This window comes from Triticum aestivum, chromosome 7D (assembly GCF_018294505.1).
Source record: "Triticum aestivum cultivar Chinese Spring chromosome 7D, IWGSC CS RefSeq v2.1, whole genome shotgun sequence".
NCBI lineage: Eukaryota > Viridiplantae > Streptophyta > Magnoliopsida > Poales > Poaceae > Triticum > Triticum aestivum.
Genome location: NC_057814.1, coordinates 4,557,109 through 4,572,001, shown reverse-complemented (window position 1 = coordinate 4,572,001; position 14,893 = coordinate 4,557,109). Strand labels below are relative to the sequence as shown.

Below are 14,893 nucleotides of genomic sequence, written 5' to 3'. Positions count from 1 at the left end.
GCATAATCTCATAGTCAGATGAATATGTATAAGTCATGAAGAAAGCAATAGCAATAAAACTGAAGGATCATAATGCTAAGCTAACGGATTGGTCTTGTCCATCACATCATTCTCCTAATGACGTGATCCCATTCATCAAATGACAACACATGTCTATGGCTAGGAAACTTAACCATCTTTGATTAACGAGCTAGTCTAGTAGAGGCTTACTAGGGACACGGTGTATTGTCTATATATCCACACATGTATCAAGTTTCCGGTTAATACAATTCTAGCATGGATAATAAACATTTATCATGATATAAGGAAATATAAATAACAACTTTATTATTGCCTCTAGGGAATATTTCCTTCACATTTTTGTTCAATCTTTGTATCAAACCTTAGATTGGTAACTCGAAGTACTTATGTGTGTTGATTACATCTTGTAGTTGATGCGTAGAAGATTTATTGGTGAAAGATTGTTGAGTTCAGATAGTTCATCATATATTTATACCTACTGATCCTGATCCATATGATGTCTTGTGAGTAGTTGCATTTTATCTTGAGGATATGAGAGAAGTCTTGTTGCCAGTAATCATGTTAAGTTGATCACCGTTCAATGTTTTTGACGATATGGTGTGTTGTTATTCTTCTAGTGGTGTTATGTGAACGTCGGGTACATGACAGTTCACCATCTTTGGGCCTAGGGGAAGACATTGTGGAATTAGTTTGTAGATGATGGGTCGCGGGAGTGATAGAAACTCAAACCCCAGTTTATGAATTGTTCCGTGAGGGGCTGTTTTGGATCCTATTGTTTAATGTTATGGTTATATTTATCTTAGTTACTTGTCTTGTAGTTGCATATGTTTGCATGGGGGGCATAATCATAAGAAGGTATTTGTTCAAGTTAGAACAGTACCTTAGCTCTGGTTCACCCACACAACACTTACCAAAGCAAGGAACAGTAACTTAATCAATAGTTGTGAAAGTAACTTGACGAGATTCTCATGTCTCCTCAAGAGCGTTTTAGCTATTATAAGAAACACCACCTGCTTGTCCTTAGCATATAGAAGGATTGGGCCACTTGCTGCACTTTATTACTTTTGTTACTATTTGCCTTGTTATCAAAATTATCTTTACAACACTTGAAGTGAAACCTTGCTCAAAACTACTTGTTAATTCATTCTGCTCCTTGTTGGGTTCGACACTTTTACTTATCAAAAGAACTACGATTGATCTCCTATACTTGTGGTTCATCATTCGCAACCACCTACTGAAGGAATCGCGACAAGTGAATCTGCCAATCTTATGAACCTAATGCAAACCCGATGGTGTCTTGTTCCTTAATATTTTGACAATAAGCTCTAATGTGATGTGTCATGCATCATGTCCAGTCATTACCTTGAAAGTTATAACTAGTTACATCTCTTCCCTCAACATATATGCTTTGATGGATTTCACTGTTCCACATCTATAATCCTCTCGGTGGGTGGAATCACGGAGTAATAGACATTTGGAAGTAAAATAACTCACTGCATGCGTGCACTTGTTTCATGAAGGAAAAAGGATTAGTTTCTGGATCAATTTAATTTTCCTTCGAAATCTTGTTGTTCTGTAGTGTTATCATGTCGTATAATGCATTGTTTCTTACCGAACATGCATGCGTCCCATGCAAGCACATGTGTTCTTTTTCAACGTAGTTGATCACACTATTGTATCGCAGTATGCAAAATTTCTTGCCGGACACGACTAAGTCCGGTGCAAAGACATGTGTTCTTTTTCGATGTAGTTGATCATAATTTCTTCAACAAAACCTTATACAATTACAAAATTATGAAATAGACAGCAATATTGTCCGCTTGTTCTGTCGCGAAGCCCCATTGTCCCTATTACAGGGTTGTCCGATTCCTGACGGGCCAACGGAGAGGACAACATGGCGGTGGTGACCTTTTGCATCTACACATTCCTCATCACAAACAAACATTGTTTCCTTCTTAAAAAATGTCGATGATAATCTCCTGGACAAGCAACTATACATCAAAAGACGACAAATCCTCAAAAACCTTAAGGTGTATGCCCCTGAAAATTAAAAGCAAAACCAATGTATTATCATGTTTCTGCATCATGTCGTCATATGGAACATTTCTTATAGGCCACGCAATAGTCTCTTGCAAGCACACGTGTGTTCCTTTTCAATGTAGTTGCTCATAACCTCTTCAACAAGTTTAGTTTCCAGACCAATTTATTTTTCCTTCAAATATTGGTGTTCAGTATGCAACGTCTCTTACCAGACACGTTTAAGTCCGGTGCAAAAACATGTGTTCTTTTTCAACGTAGTTTGACCATAACCTCTTTGAAGAACATCTTATGCGATGACAGAACCATGAAATAGACCCATGCATCTACACACTCCCTTTTACATCTACACACTCCCTTTTACAAACAACCATTGTTTCCTTCTTAACGAACTCGGCATAATCTCTAGGACAAGCAATTTCTGAAAGGCATATGAGGCGGCAAATCATGTAAAACATAAGATTTATGCCTTTAAAAACAAAATAAAAACCAATGCTGAAGTAAGTCATTCTTAAGCATGGAACATGTTTTTTAATACATGACACATAGGTTGATTTTATTGGCCTGAACATTTATGTGGGCAATAGGAACACAAGCTTGTACATGTGTACAATTTTTTTTTTAAATGCAATGTTGATGAATCGCAACCACCTACTAAAAGGAGTCGCGGCGAGAGGATCCGCCGATCTTATGGGGCCACCTTGTTTGTAGATATTTTTCCAAGAAACCAGCAGAGGCCCAAGAGCAGTAATGCCTTCTCATTGCCATAAACACAAGAACAAAGAGCATGTGCAACAAAGTGTGAGGTGTCATCGCAAAAGCAAAAACTAAGCGTGAGGTGTTTTTGTTTTGCAACGGACGGTAGATGCCAAAACCCTACGCAAAACCCCAGCTGGTTCCATCCCAAAAAAATCCCATCTTTACCCCCGAACCCCAGCTATAAATCTCCCCCGCTCCCCCACTGAAGCCACCACCCATCCATCGGTCAGAAAAGAATCTACCGAGTTACCTCGGGATCATCGGGCCAGCAGCGGCGGCGCCATGGATTCGTCTCGCGTCATACTCATCCCCGGCACGCCGCCGCTGCCGTACGCCTACGAGCAGCTGCCGTCCTCCTCCGCGGACGCCAAGGGCATCGAGGAGGAGCGGGCCGGCGGCGGTGGCCTGAGGTGGCGCGCGTGCGCCGCCGTGCTGGCCGCCTCGGCCGTGGTGGCGCTCGTCGTCGCCGCCGCGGTCTTCGGGGCCAGCGGGGCGGGCTGGGACGCGGTGGCCGCCTCCGTGCCGGCGACCCCGGCGACGGAGTTCCCGAGGAGCAGGGGCAAGGAGCACGGCGTGTCGGAGAAGACGTCGGGGGCCTACTCCGCCAACGCGTTCCCGTGGAGCAACGCCATGCTGCAGTGGCAGCGCACCGGCTACCATTTCCAGCCGGACAAGTACTACCAGAACGGTATATACTGCCCCAGTTCATCCTCCCTTCGGTTAAATCTTCAGATCCAAATTTCTTTTCCTTTTTTTCCGGCTTGGTTTGATCCAGAAACTGACCTCGCTGCCTCTGCTTCCCGTTTTGTTTGCTCCCCGGCGGCGGCATTCTCCGGCTACCTCATGCAGATCCCAACGGTCAGTACACGCACCACCCAACTGATCCATGGATCGAATATTCTTACTTGTTCAGAGATTCATCACCTGTGGAATATATTGTACTAACTTTTTTCTAAAGATGTGGAATATATTTGACTGAAATACATTGTGTGCATCCATTGCAGGTCCGGTTTACTATGGCGGATGGTACCACTTCTTCTACCAGTACAACCCGTCGGGCTCCGTGTGGGAGCCCCAAATCGTGTGGGGCCACGCCGTGTCCAAGGACCTCATTCACTGGCGCCACCTCCCGCCGGCCTTGGTGCCCGACCAGTGGTACGACATCAAGGGCGTCCTCACCGGCTCCATCACCGTGCTCCCCGACGGCAAGGTCATCCTCCTCTACACGGGGAACACCGAGACCTTTGCGCAGGTGACCTGCCTCGCGGAGCCCGCCGACCCGAGCGATCCCCTCCTCCGCGAGTGGGTCAAGCACCCCGCCAACCCCGTCGTGTTCCCGCCCCCCGGCATCGGCATGAAGGACTTCCGCGACCCCACCACCGCGTGGTTCGACGAGTCCGACGGCACGTGGCGCACCATCATCGGCTCCAAGAACGACTCGGACCACTCCGGCATCGTCTTCTCCTACAAGACCAAGGACTTCCTCAGCTACGAGCTGATGCCGGGGTACATGTACCGCGGCCCCAAGGGCACCGGCGAGTACGAGTGCATCGACCTCTACGCCGTCGGCGGGGGCCGCAAGGCCAGCGACATGTACAACTCGACGGCCGAGGACGTGCTGTACGTGCTCAAGGAGAGCAGCGACGACGACCGGCACGACTGGTACTCGCTGGGCCGGTTCGACGCCGCCGCCAACAAGTGGACGCCGATCGACGAGGAGCTGGAGCTCGGCGTCGGGCTGCGGTACGACTGGGGCAAGTACTACGCGTCCAAGTCCTTCTACGACCCCGTGAAGAAGCGGCGCGTCGTGTGGGCGTACGTCGGCGAGACCGACTCGGAGCGCGCCGACATCACCAAGGGGTGGGCCAACCTCCAGGTAACTATCACCCTACCCACACTAAAGTACATTGACACGATTGTCTTAATTTTACATTACGTTTTATCATCATTGATCGACATCATTAGCTGCACCGTTGGTTTTGCAATCTTGGGTGGGGTAGATCCTTGGTGTGACAGCCATGGGCCAGTAACAACAGTACGTAGAGCACTAGCTGTGCGGCGTCGCAGTCATGATGTCGTTTGTCTTTTTTGTTGTGTAATAAAAAAACTAATAACGGACGGCTCTAGGCTGTGGGTTGCTGTCTGGCTGAGCTGTCAAAAGCTTGAGATCTGGAGAACATGGTCGGCCCCTTCCTTGGCTGCACGCTCGATTTGGTATCTAGTTAATTACTAAACTAATTAAGTACCCAAATGGCAAACACATTGCACCAATCTCTGCCTTTCAATTTATATATTGCATATTGCATCGTATCAAAAAGTTTATCCCAACCAAGCGTAGTACGCCGTTCAATTTGAAACGTAGTAAGTATTTTTTTTCAACCAGTAATTACTTGTATTATTAATCCTCGAGGTAGGTGCATGATGGTTAATTATATGTTACTCATCGGTCGATAGGCCGGCCGGGCGGCTGAATTTCAGGACTAGTTTTCTTTGGTCACTTTCACCATCTCGTTGCAACTTCCAAGAGCCAATACACTGTCGATGTAGTGCCCACTTCACCATCTCTAGTGTAGCTCAACAACCATATACAAACAAACATCATGTGCATGCCTGGTCAGTCGCACGTGGAGTCCGTTCCCAGCTAACAAACCGCACCAAATCAAATCGGGACTTTCTTCCTTCGAATCTTTGATGTTAATTATGTGAAGCCTTTTTGTTCGTGTGCTAATGTTCTTTAATGGAAATAGGTGCAGGGCGCGGCACCCTTTATATTAATTAAGCAAGAATCATTTGCAGATATGTTTTTTTCTTCAAGTTCATGATGTGAATGTGCACTCATGATCGATGGCCTTAACTATTTTGAATTATTGGATCCACTGACTTAATGGTGTGTGTTGTGCGTGCAGTCGATTCCGAGGACAGTGGAGCTTGACGAGAAGACCCGGACGAACCTCGTCCAATGGCCTGTGGAGGAGCTCGATGCCCTCCGCATCAACACCACCGATCTCAGCGGCATCACCGTCGGCGCCGGCTCCGTTGCCTTCCTCCCCCTCCATCAGACCGCTCAGCTCGACATCGAGGCAACCTTCCGCATCGATGCCTCCGCCATTGAGGCCCTCAACGAGGCCGATGTTAGCTACAACTGCACCACCAGCAGCGGGGCTGCCACCCGCGGCGCGCTTGGCCCCTTCGGCCTCCTTGTCCTCGCCAACCGCGCCCTGACCGAACAGACGGGAGTGTACTTCTATGTGTCCAAGGGCCTCGACGGTGGTCTTCGGACTCACTTCTGCCACGACGAGTTGCGCTCGTCGCATGCTAGTGACGTGGTGAAGCGGGTGGTGGGTAGCACGGTGCCAGTGCTCGACGGCGAAGATTTTTCCGTTAGGGTGCTCGTGGACCACTCCATTGTGCAGAGCTTCGCGATGGGCGGGAGGTTGACAGCAACGTCGAGGGCGTACCCGACCGAGGCCATCTACGCGGCAGCGGGGGTCTACATGTTCAACAACGCCACCGGCACTAGCGTCACCGCCGAGAAGCTTGTCGTGCATGATATGGACTCGTCGTACAACCATATATACACAGATGATGACTTGGTAGTCGTCGATTAGACTGATCACTTACAACAAGTTATGGATCGGTTGTTCTCGGTCGGTGGCTTCCTTTTCTCTTGGACAGTTGGAGATGGAGTACTAGCGACTCTGCCTATCACTTCATTTTTGTTCTTCGTTCTGGTTTTTGGTTTAGTAAGATGAATTAGATGGTGTTGATGACAGGGCTATGATGTTGATGATGATGATGATCATTGTTCACATGTAAATCAATTTGTTGGGGAATGAAAATGGCATGGATGCCACCAAGTTTAAGTGAATGTATCAAGTTCGTGCTGTCTAATTTCTTATTCATTTTATATGCAATTTTTACATTTTTTATTTCTAGAGAAAGACATCATGATGTATTTTATAAACATCGAAGATAGTTACATTGTTTTGGAATTTTTTTCACTTAAAATAATGCCGGGACGCTCCATATAATCTACTGCGTCTGGATTGTTAAGTACAGGACTGCACGGCATTTGAGAAAAAAAAAACATTTTGAGTACCGACTACTCGTTTCTGCTTTAGAGTTTAGACGGGTCCATTGGGTCGTATTGGTAGCAGGGCCTACTTACACCCAAACTTTGACAAATATGGCTTATGGCTCCTGGACCTAATTATAAAGTAGGAGCTCCTTTGGTTTTGTTTTTTCTGTTTTCACTTACGTCTTGTACTTGTATTTCAAGGTATTCAACAAAAAAATCAAACAAAACTGTTCATACAACTATATAAATACCTATTTAAAATCGAGCAAATTATGTTATGGATATGGAATAAAAAATTTGTCTGGCTTTCCTTACATTTTTTTTGAATCACTTAGAAATAGGGACATTTCAAAATCACGCTAACACAATGAGAGACAGTTGCACCACAGCCCGGCTCTGAACTTCCCAATGACTAATTTCCTTCCATAGGAATTTGATCATTGGCCCTAATCTTTTTTTTTACACTCGGCAATTGAATGTTCGTGCATGTTGCTGGCACATCAATTTCAAATAATGAAGTATTTATCAAAACATCATTGTGATTCACAACGTATACGTCGTATGCAGCTTATGACCGCATTACGATAAATATCACCATATACATAAATACAAGTTAAACATAATCTAGGTGACTCATGCTTAAATTTCAGATGAGTATACTCCCTCCGGTCCTTTTGAGTCTGCATATAAATTTCGTCTGAAGTCAAAGTATCTCTACTTTGACCAAACTTAAAGAAAAATGTATCACCATTCACAATGTCAAATTATTATTTTTAAATGTTGATATTTGTTAATATAAATTTGGTTAAACTTTAATACGCAGAGTAAAAAGGACCAGAGAGAGTATTTATCATCCTGATTGAAACACAATTGAAGACATAAAAAAGAATTCAGCAGATACCCCCATCCCAAATAGCCCCCCCCCCCCCCCCCCCCCCAAAGTATCTTCACTGCCTAATGAGATTGTTCATTTTGCATATTGGGTAAAGATCAATGGTGTCGCAGTCGTGGACAAGTACACACACTAGCTGTGCATCGCAGTATCGTCGTTTGTTTTTTCTACTGCTATTTCACGGACGGCTCTGGGTTTTGAGATCAATGTCTGGCTGAGCTGCCAAGATCTTCAGCCCTGAGAAGTGAGAGCATGGACGGTCCCTTGGATGCATGCTCCATTATCTTAATCTCTAGTTAATTAATCACTCTCCCAGACGCATGGACGCATATGCCTAGTTGCAGCATGCTTTTCCCAAACAATAATACTCCACGATCACATGCAGTTTTTATTAATCCTGTTGGTCGATGCATGATGCTTAGTAATCAAGTATTTACTTAGCGATCGATTGGCCGGCCAATTCTTTGATCGCTTTCACCATCTCTTTCACCGTATCTCTAGTTCATTTAGAAATACACATCATATTCATGCCTCGTCAATTGCACGTGGAAAGGAACCATGGTGATGGTCGCATGCTGTTAGAGTGATTTGTCCAGCTGATCACACCAAATCAATTCAGGGCTTTCCTCCTTGGAATTTTTCGAGTTGTTTATTTGAAGCCATTTTTGTCCGTGGGATAGAATTGGTTCCATAATGGAATTGGTGGACTGCGCGGGCCTCTTTTATTAACTTTATATAAGCATTCATGTCTCAAAAAAATTATAAACATTCATTTCAGCCATGTTTTTTATTCATGTTCTTGATGTCAAATTGTCAACGCATATTCATGATCAATAGGCTTACCTATCTTGAACCATCGCTCGGTTCCGAGCTCCCCTCTCGTCATCCCGCCTCCTGAGATCCGCGGTGGCTGCGGCTGCCCCGCAGAGTCGTTGCTACTGTTGCTCAGAATCAAGTGCCCCATCTTGCTGGGTTTACGACTTCGTACATGCTTCGGGAGAAACCCCAGCTCTATATTGTGTATGAGCTGACCATAGTGGCGCCATCCTGACGTCCTAACCTCTTTTGTAGTTGTGATCGTGGAGCTATACTTCCCAACCTATGACCGGGTTCTCCGAGTTATGTGTGCCTGGGAGAAGTCCTTGATCTGATCTTGTATTGAAGCAATCGCGGCAACGTTTCCCAGTGCCGTAAACCTCCCTGGCTGCATGGTCCTCAGTGGCACCTCTTTCCGGCTTAGTCTCGAGCGGACGGTCCATGGACATCGCCCCCTTACTAAAGGTGCCATTTGAGTGCATACGCACATCTATAGGCTCGGATCCTCGTGCTCATCTTCCGGCGGCAAATGTGGATGTGCTGCCATCTATTCGCCCCACCCCCTACATCGTGTGGTTTCAGCGCGGTTCTTCGATGGAAATTGGTGGAGGGCATGTACCTCTTTTATTGATTCAACAAGAATCATTTTAGTCATGCTTTTTAATAGAGGTCTATGATCTCTTAACTAGCTTGAATTATTGAACCAACTAAATTAATGATGGTATTAATCAACTGTATTCTGATTTACAGGAAATTGAAAGGTTTTTGAAGTGTAAATTTTCAGGTTCGTGTAAGCTACATTTCTGCCATGTCTGGATTATATTTGTTTTTTGAGAGAGAAAATCATCATGGCTCATTTTGTCCAGTTGCAGCTCATGCTCTTGCCACGGAAGCTTGTGCTATACGGCAATTAATTTCGATCGGAGGGAGTAGTGTTTTTTCGCTCAGTCGGGAAGAGATCTGCTTATGCAGCTGCTCATTTTTGCGCTAAACAAGCGTCCTGTAATAGGCACTTGTGAAGTGCCTTAAATTTGATTGTAATCCTGATGTTGATTTGTCCATGATGCTTTCACCAAAGGAAAACTTAACTTGTTGGAACTCTCAAGACAGTCACTGGACATGAACACGATGCACCCTCAGAGCATGGTTAATAGTATAGCCAGTTGCTGGCTATAAGCCAGTGCCATGTCATCTACAGCCCATCTTATAGTCAACATGTACAATAATAGATCAAAAAAGTGTACTACTTTTTTATTATGTGGCCCACCTTCCATTCTCACAAAGTGCCTAGGAGCACGTGCTAGAGCTGGCTCTTCACGAAGAGCCCGCTTACCTTCTCTCTCCTCTGTTCTTTCCTCCAACTAAGCAGAAATATACTAGTCCTTGCTGGGGAAAAGGCAGACATGCATGTGGGCCATGGGTCGCTTTTGGTGCCCATCGATGCATGTCGACGGCCACCAGCTACAGCCAGCCACCCGGAATCAAACCGGCGAGATTCCGGTACGGTCCTCTGGTAAAGCAACAGCAAACGCAAACTTGGGTGGAAGAAATCCAGTCAGTGAAGAGGAAGGCCAGCCATGGAATGGGATCGACGGAGGCCGTGAGCTCACCTGTCACCATGCTGGCTGCCACATCACGACTGACTGGGCTTTCACTTGCCTCGTTGGACGGCCAGGGGGGGAGGCGGCTGCTCCGTTCCGTCGCTCTCCCGCGGTCGACGGGTCGCATATCCACGTTTTTTTGGGGACTTTTGAAACTTCCAAATGTGCATATCCACGTCACTTTTATTAGATCTTTCGAACCCCAAAGATATTTTTTGAGTTTTCGGAAATGCCGGAGCCCGAGAGCCAAATCCACGCACTCGGGCGCACATGGAGCTGCTTGATGAAAGCAGAGTCTGCATGATTGAGCTGGAGGCCCGGAAGATGGCTACGTGCCTCCATGAACGGCAGAGGTGAGGTCGGTCTGTGACTGTGGGGTTGGTGGGCACTGAGGAGGAGCCCATGGATGAAAGCAACAACAACGGCGGAGCGCGCGGCTAATTAATCTGTAGCTTCACCTTGTAATTGACTAACCAAGATACATTTGTTTATAATGTAGGCGTGCACAAACTACAGACATAGATCCATGAGTTGGTACATATATAGATGAAGACACTGCATATCTACTCTCTCTGTTTTTATTTATTCCGCATATTAGAATTAACTGAAGTCAAACTTCGCAAAGTTTGACCAAGTTCATAGAAAATAATTTAAATATTTATCATAACAAATTTATAGGATGTGAAAGTACATTCAATAATAAATCTAATGGTATTGATTTGTTATTGTATATATTGATATTTTTGTTTATAAAATTGATCAAAGTTTATAAAGATTGACTTTGGCCAAAGCTAATACGAGAACTTAAAAAAAACGGAGGGAGTATAATTGAGTTGTGGGCCTAAAATGGACGGTCGATAGCTTAGTAGTACATGCGTGCATGAAGGACACAGGTCTTTGGGATTGGTGATGAACCGGTCGCTGCAGGAGGGAGGACCCAGCAGTCAGCTGAATGCGTACGTGGATGATGGTCACAGGCTCACAGCAACGACGGAGGTTAATCTGTACTACCACCGTCGGATTATAGTGTTAGGAATTAATTAGCATTAAAATTAGGCTAAATAGGCAGTTAGCATATTCCTTAGTATATTCTAACAGGTCGTTAGAATCCTAGCGTTGTCCAGACGCAGTAGATAGCGAACCATCGTCATGTCTTTTCAAACCGTCGTCGTGCCTTTCTGAAACGATACGAATCAATGTAACCGACACTGTAAGCATCTGTTCAGGACATATATAAACCACAACATCAATGAAAACATTCTTTTCACTTCAATCTTACTTTTCTTTCTCATATGGCACGTCCCGTGAGCCAGCCAGCCGTGTACGGTTATTCAAGTCCCCTAACCAATCAAATGCTTTTCCTCGATCTGGGTTGCTAGACATGTATTTCACTACTAGAAAAAAGGTTGTTAGTGGTGCACCTGTTTTTGCTATTAATGGCGCACTATAGGTGCGCCACTATTAACACGCCACTAGTAACAAATAGTAATGGCGCACCTCTGGTGCGCCATTAGTATCCCAAATAATAGTGGCGCACCTGGTAGTGCGTCATTACTATGTCCAACAGTGCGCCATTACTATGCCTCTTAGGGGGCCATATTTACCTTCACGTATGCCCCCAAGTGCGCCACTACTATGCCCCATAATGCGCCACTGGTATTTAGCCCTGGTGTGCCACTAATGCTCAATATGGTGCGCCACTACTATGAATATTAGGTATTTTTTTTGCTTTTCTGGTATTTGCACAGATTACAAAATACGTTACACAGCACAGAATATAAACATCACACAATAGAATTCATCATATTAGTCTCCAAATTCGAAATAGCGAACAAAGTTCAAACATTAGCCAAATTTAGGTCTCGAGACATTAGCAAAGTTCATCATATATATTAGCCGAGTTTGTCGTCACATTACAAAGTCGATATCGATCATCTAAACTACCATCACATAGAAGAGAGCTGCGGTCACGATGAGCATCATCGCGATGAAACTGGTCTTCATCTGGTTCCTCCTCCGCTCCCTCCTCTCTCCCGCTAGATAGCGCGCGTATCTAGCTTCCACCTCCGCCCTAGTGGTGTAGCCTTTGTAACTGTTACCGCTGAAACGGTGAACCTGTCTCCGACACTCCTCCCAGTCGTCGTAGACTCTGGGAACCTTACCCTGGTACACGACATACGACGGCATCTCTATGCACTAGACAAACAAAACGTTAGTAGCAATTCACAGACAATATATAAGCAATATATAAGTATGCAACAAAAGGATCGAAAAAAAAAAGCAACACATTAATATCACGAATCATGGTCCTACTAATAAATAGCATCGATTACATATAAGTTGAACGACTTTCCAAACTAAAGAGACATACAAGTTTATTAAAGTTTAATTACAACATATGATTCGCAAAAAGGAAACTTGGCTTGTTGGAACTGTCAATAGAGTCGCTGGACAATAGCACGATGCATCATCACATGCCTGCTCTTGGAAACTTGCTGGCTAAAAGGGCACGCATGCATGTGGGCCATGGGTCGCTTTTGGTGCCCATCGATCGATGCATGTCGACGGTCACCCGGATTTTTTTTTCGAAAATACGCAAATTGCGTACCTTAACTTTATAGAAGAAGAAAAAAATAAACATACAACGATAACTACCACTCGCTATGAATAACGAGCGTAGCAACACCACAGACAACACACACGCACACACCCACAACTACGACGCCAATGAGCCTACCCAAAACCGCGAACCTCGCCGCGTTTCGACCAACACCGGTCATCTCCGAAGACAGCAACTCCAGCTTCCTTGAATAAACCAGCGACGACCGTACATAGCGCCTGAGGGGAGCGATCCGGGCAGTCACGAACACCGGAGGAGTGCATCAAAGGGCCTCCCGTCTCCCAGCACAATGCTCTTAACAGAGGAACGACGTCAAAGACACCGCCATCATGCCGATCCTGTGAATCAAGGCTTTCGCCCCGGAGACAATTGCCGCCACCGGGCAACGAGGCAATGGCAACACACACGGCGACGCCTCCAGGAAGGGAAATGACATCCACAGATGCCATTGTCGCCGGTCCGACCAAAGCCGAACATGATTTTCATCCGTAGCGCTGCACATCTCCACGCCGCCAAGATCATGGCCAACCCTGACCGATGCCTCGCACCGCTGACGCTGCAACAACATGCCATCGAAGCCACACCACGAGAACCTCACTGCCGAGGGAGGACGCCTCAAGCCACCGCCTGCAGCACAAACGAAGAAACGCAGCATCCGCCGAGCGGTGCAAGGACTAGAACCACCACGACGGCCTTCGCCCGCACCAGGGGACTGCCACCAGATCCGGTCCGATCCGCACCTCGAACAACTCTCCGGCACCAACTCCGTCGAGGCATCACCGCGCGCCTCACACGGCTGCAGCCGAGCACCCGCTGCCCGCCAGGACCCTTGCTAGCAGGGCCTCGCAGCGCCGCCGCCACAGACGGTGCCGGTGCACCACCAACTCCCACCATCCTGGTGAGCCCTACACCAGGCTCCAGACGACCGCCACCAGCACACACCCCGCTGCGAGCCCCGCGCACCAACCACCAAGAGGAGCCGGCAACCTCCCAACCCGCGCCAGATCCGGATCGTGGGATCCCGAAATCGCGCACAGAACGCCAAAGCCGACCGCCGCCCGAGCACTGGCGCCACTGTGGAGCCATCAGATCGGGGAGGAAGAAGACGTCGCGCGCCGCCGACCCGCGTGGACCCCGCCACACGCCCGAGCGCCGGCGCCACCGCGGCGCCATCAGATCGGGAGGAGGAGGAGCCTGCGCCACGCCGCCCCGCGCAGACCACGCCGCTGCCAGCGCCGCGGCGCCACCAAGTAGGGGAGCCACGCCCCCAGATCCGCCGACGGCCCGACGCACGCTGCCGCCGAGCCGAGCGCCGCCGCGAGGGCCGGCCGTCCCGCGCCGCCCAGGAGCCTCGCGAGAGGGGAGGAGCCCCGCCGCCGCTGACGCACGTGCGGGCTTTGCCCGGCGCCGTCCCCTGGTGGCGGCGAGGGGGGAGGAGGCGAGAAAGGGGAGCGGCGGCGGCGAACTAGGGTTCCGCCCGGGCCGCTCGCGGGAGCGGCACGGGGGACGGGGGACTCAATCCGCAGTGCTATTTTAAGTCTGTAGAGAAAACGTTTCGTGGGTACCCGGAATAAAAATCAGCAATAATAATGCAAGCAGGCACAGTAAGTAGAGCAGATTAAACACAGCCACGGAATGGGATCGACGGAGGGAGCCCATAAATAATGCTCGACTGACTGCGCTTTCATGCTCTGCCCCGTCGCTCTCCTCTGCCGTACGTGCCGTCCACGTTTGCAGTCGCATGGTGGCGGATGCTGACTCGGCTTCCCCTCACCCGTCTATACCATGCGTATGCTCTTTTTTCCCCCCTTGATTGACAGGGAAACATCAGGAGAGCGAGAGGTTCCTAGAATGCTTCCCTTTCTCTGGGACTTTTGAAACTTCCAAGTTCCAAATATGCATATATATATATATTTCTTTGGAATCCGGAGGATATTTTTCGAGTTTTTGGAAATGCCAAATCGATCGCGCTCACGCACGCGCGCACAAGAGAAGTCCTTCTCTCATCTTGATTGAAGCAACCGTGGCGATCGACCCTCCAGTTACGCAGCGGCAGCAGCGCAACAGAA

The 14,893-nt window shown here is 47.4% G+C and overlaps 1 protein-coding gene across 1 annotated transcript; it reads left to right on the top strand.

Annotated features, from left to right (window-relative positions):
- Positions 1-3,022: 3,022 nt before the first annotated feature.
- LOC542774 (sucrose:sucrose 1-fructosyltransferase) lies at positions 3,023-6,685 on the top strand. The gene is made up of 4 exons (XM_044581144.1): positions 3,023-3,505; positions 3,667-3,675; positions 3,822-4,693; positions 5,724-6,685. The coding sequence occupies exons 1-4, from the start codon at positions 3,100-3,102 to the stop codon at positions 6,423-6,425; spliced, it is 1,989 nt and encodes a 662-aa protein (XP_044437079.1). The 5' UTR covers positions 3,023-3,099; the 3' UTR covers positions 6,426-6,685.
- Positions 6,686-14,893: the final 8,208 nt, after the last annotated feature.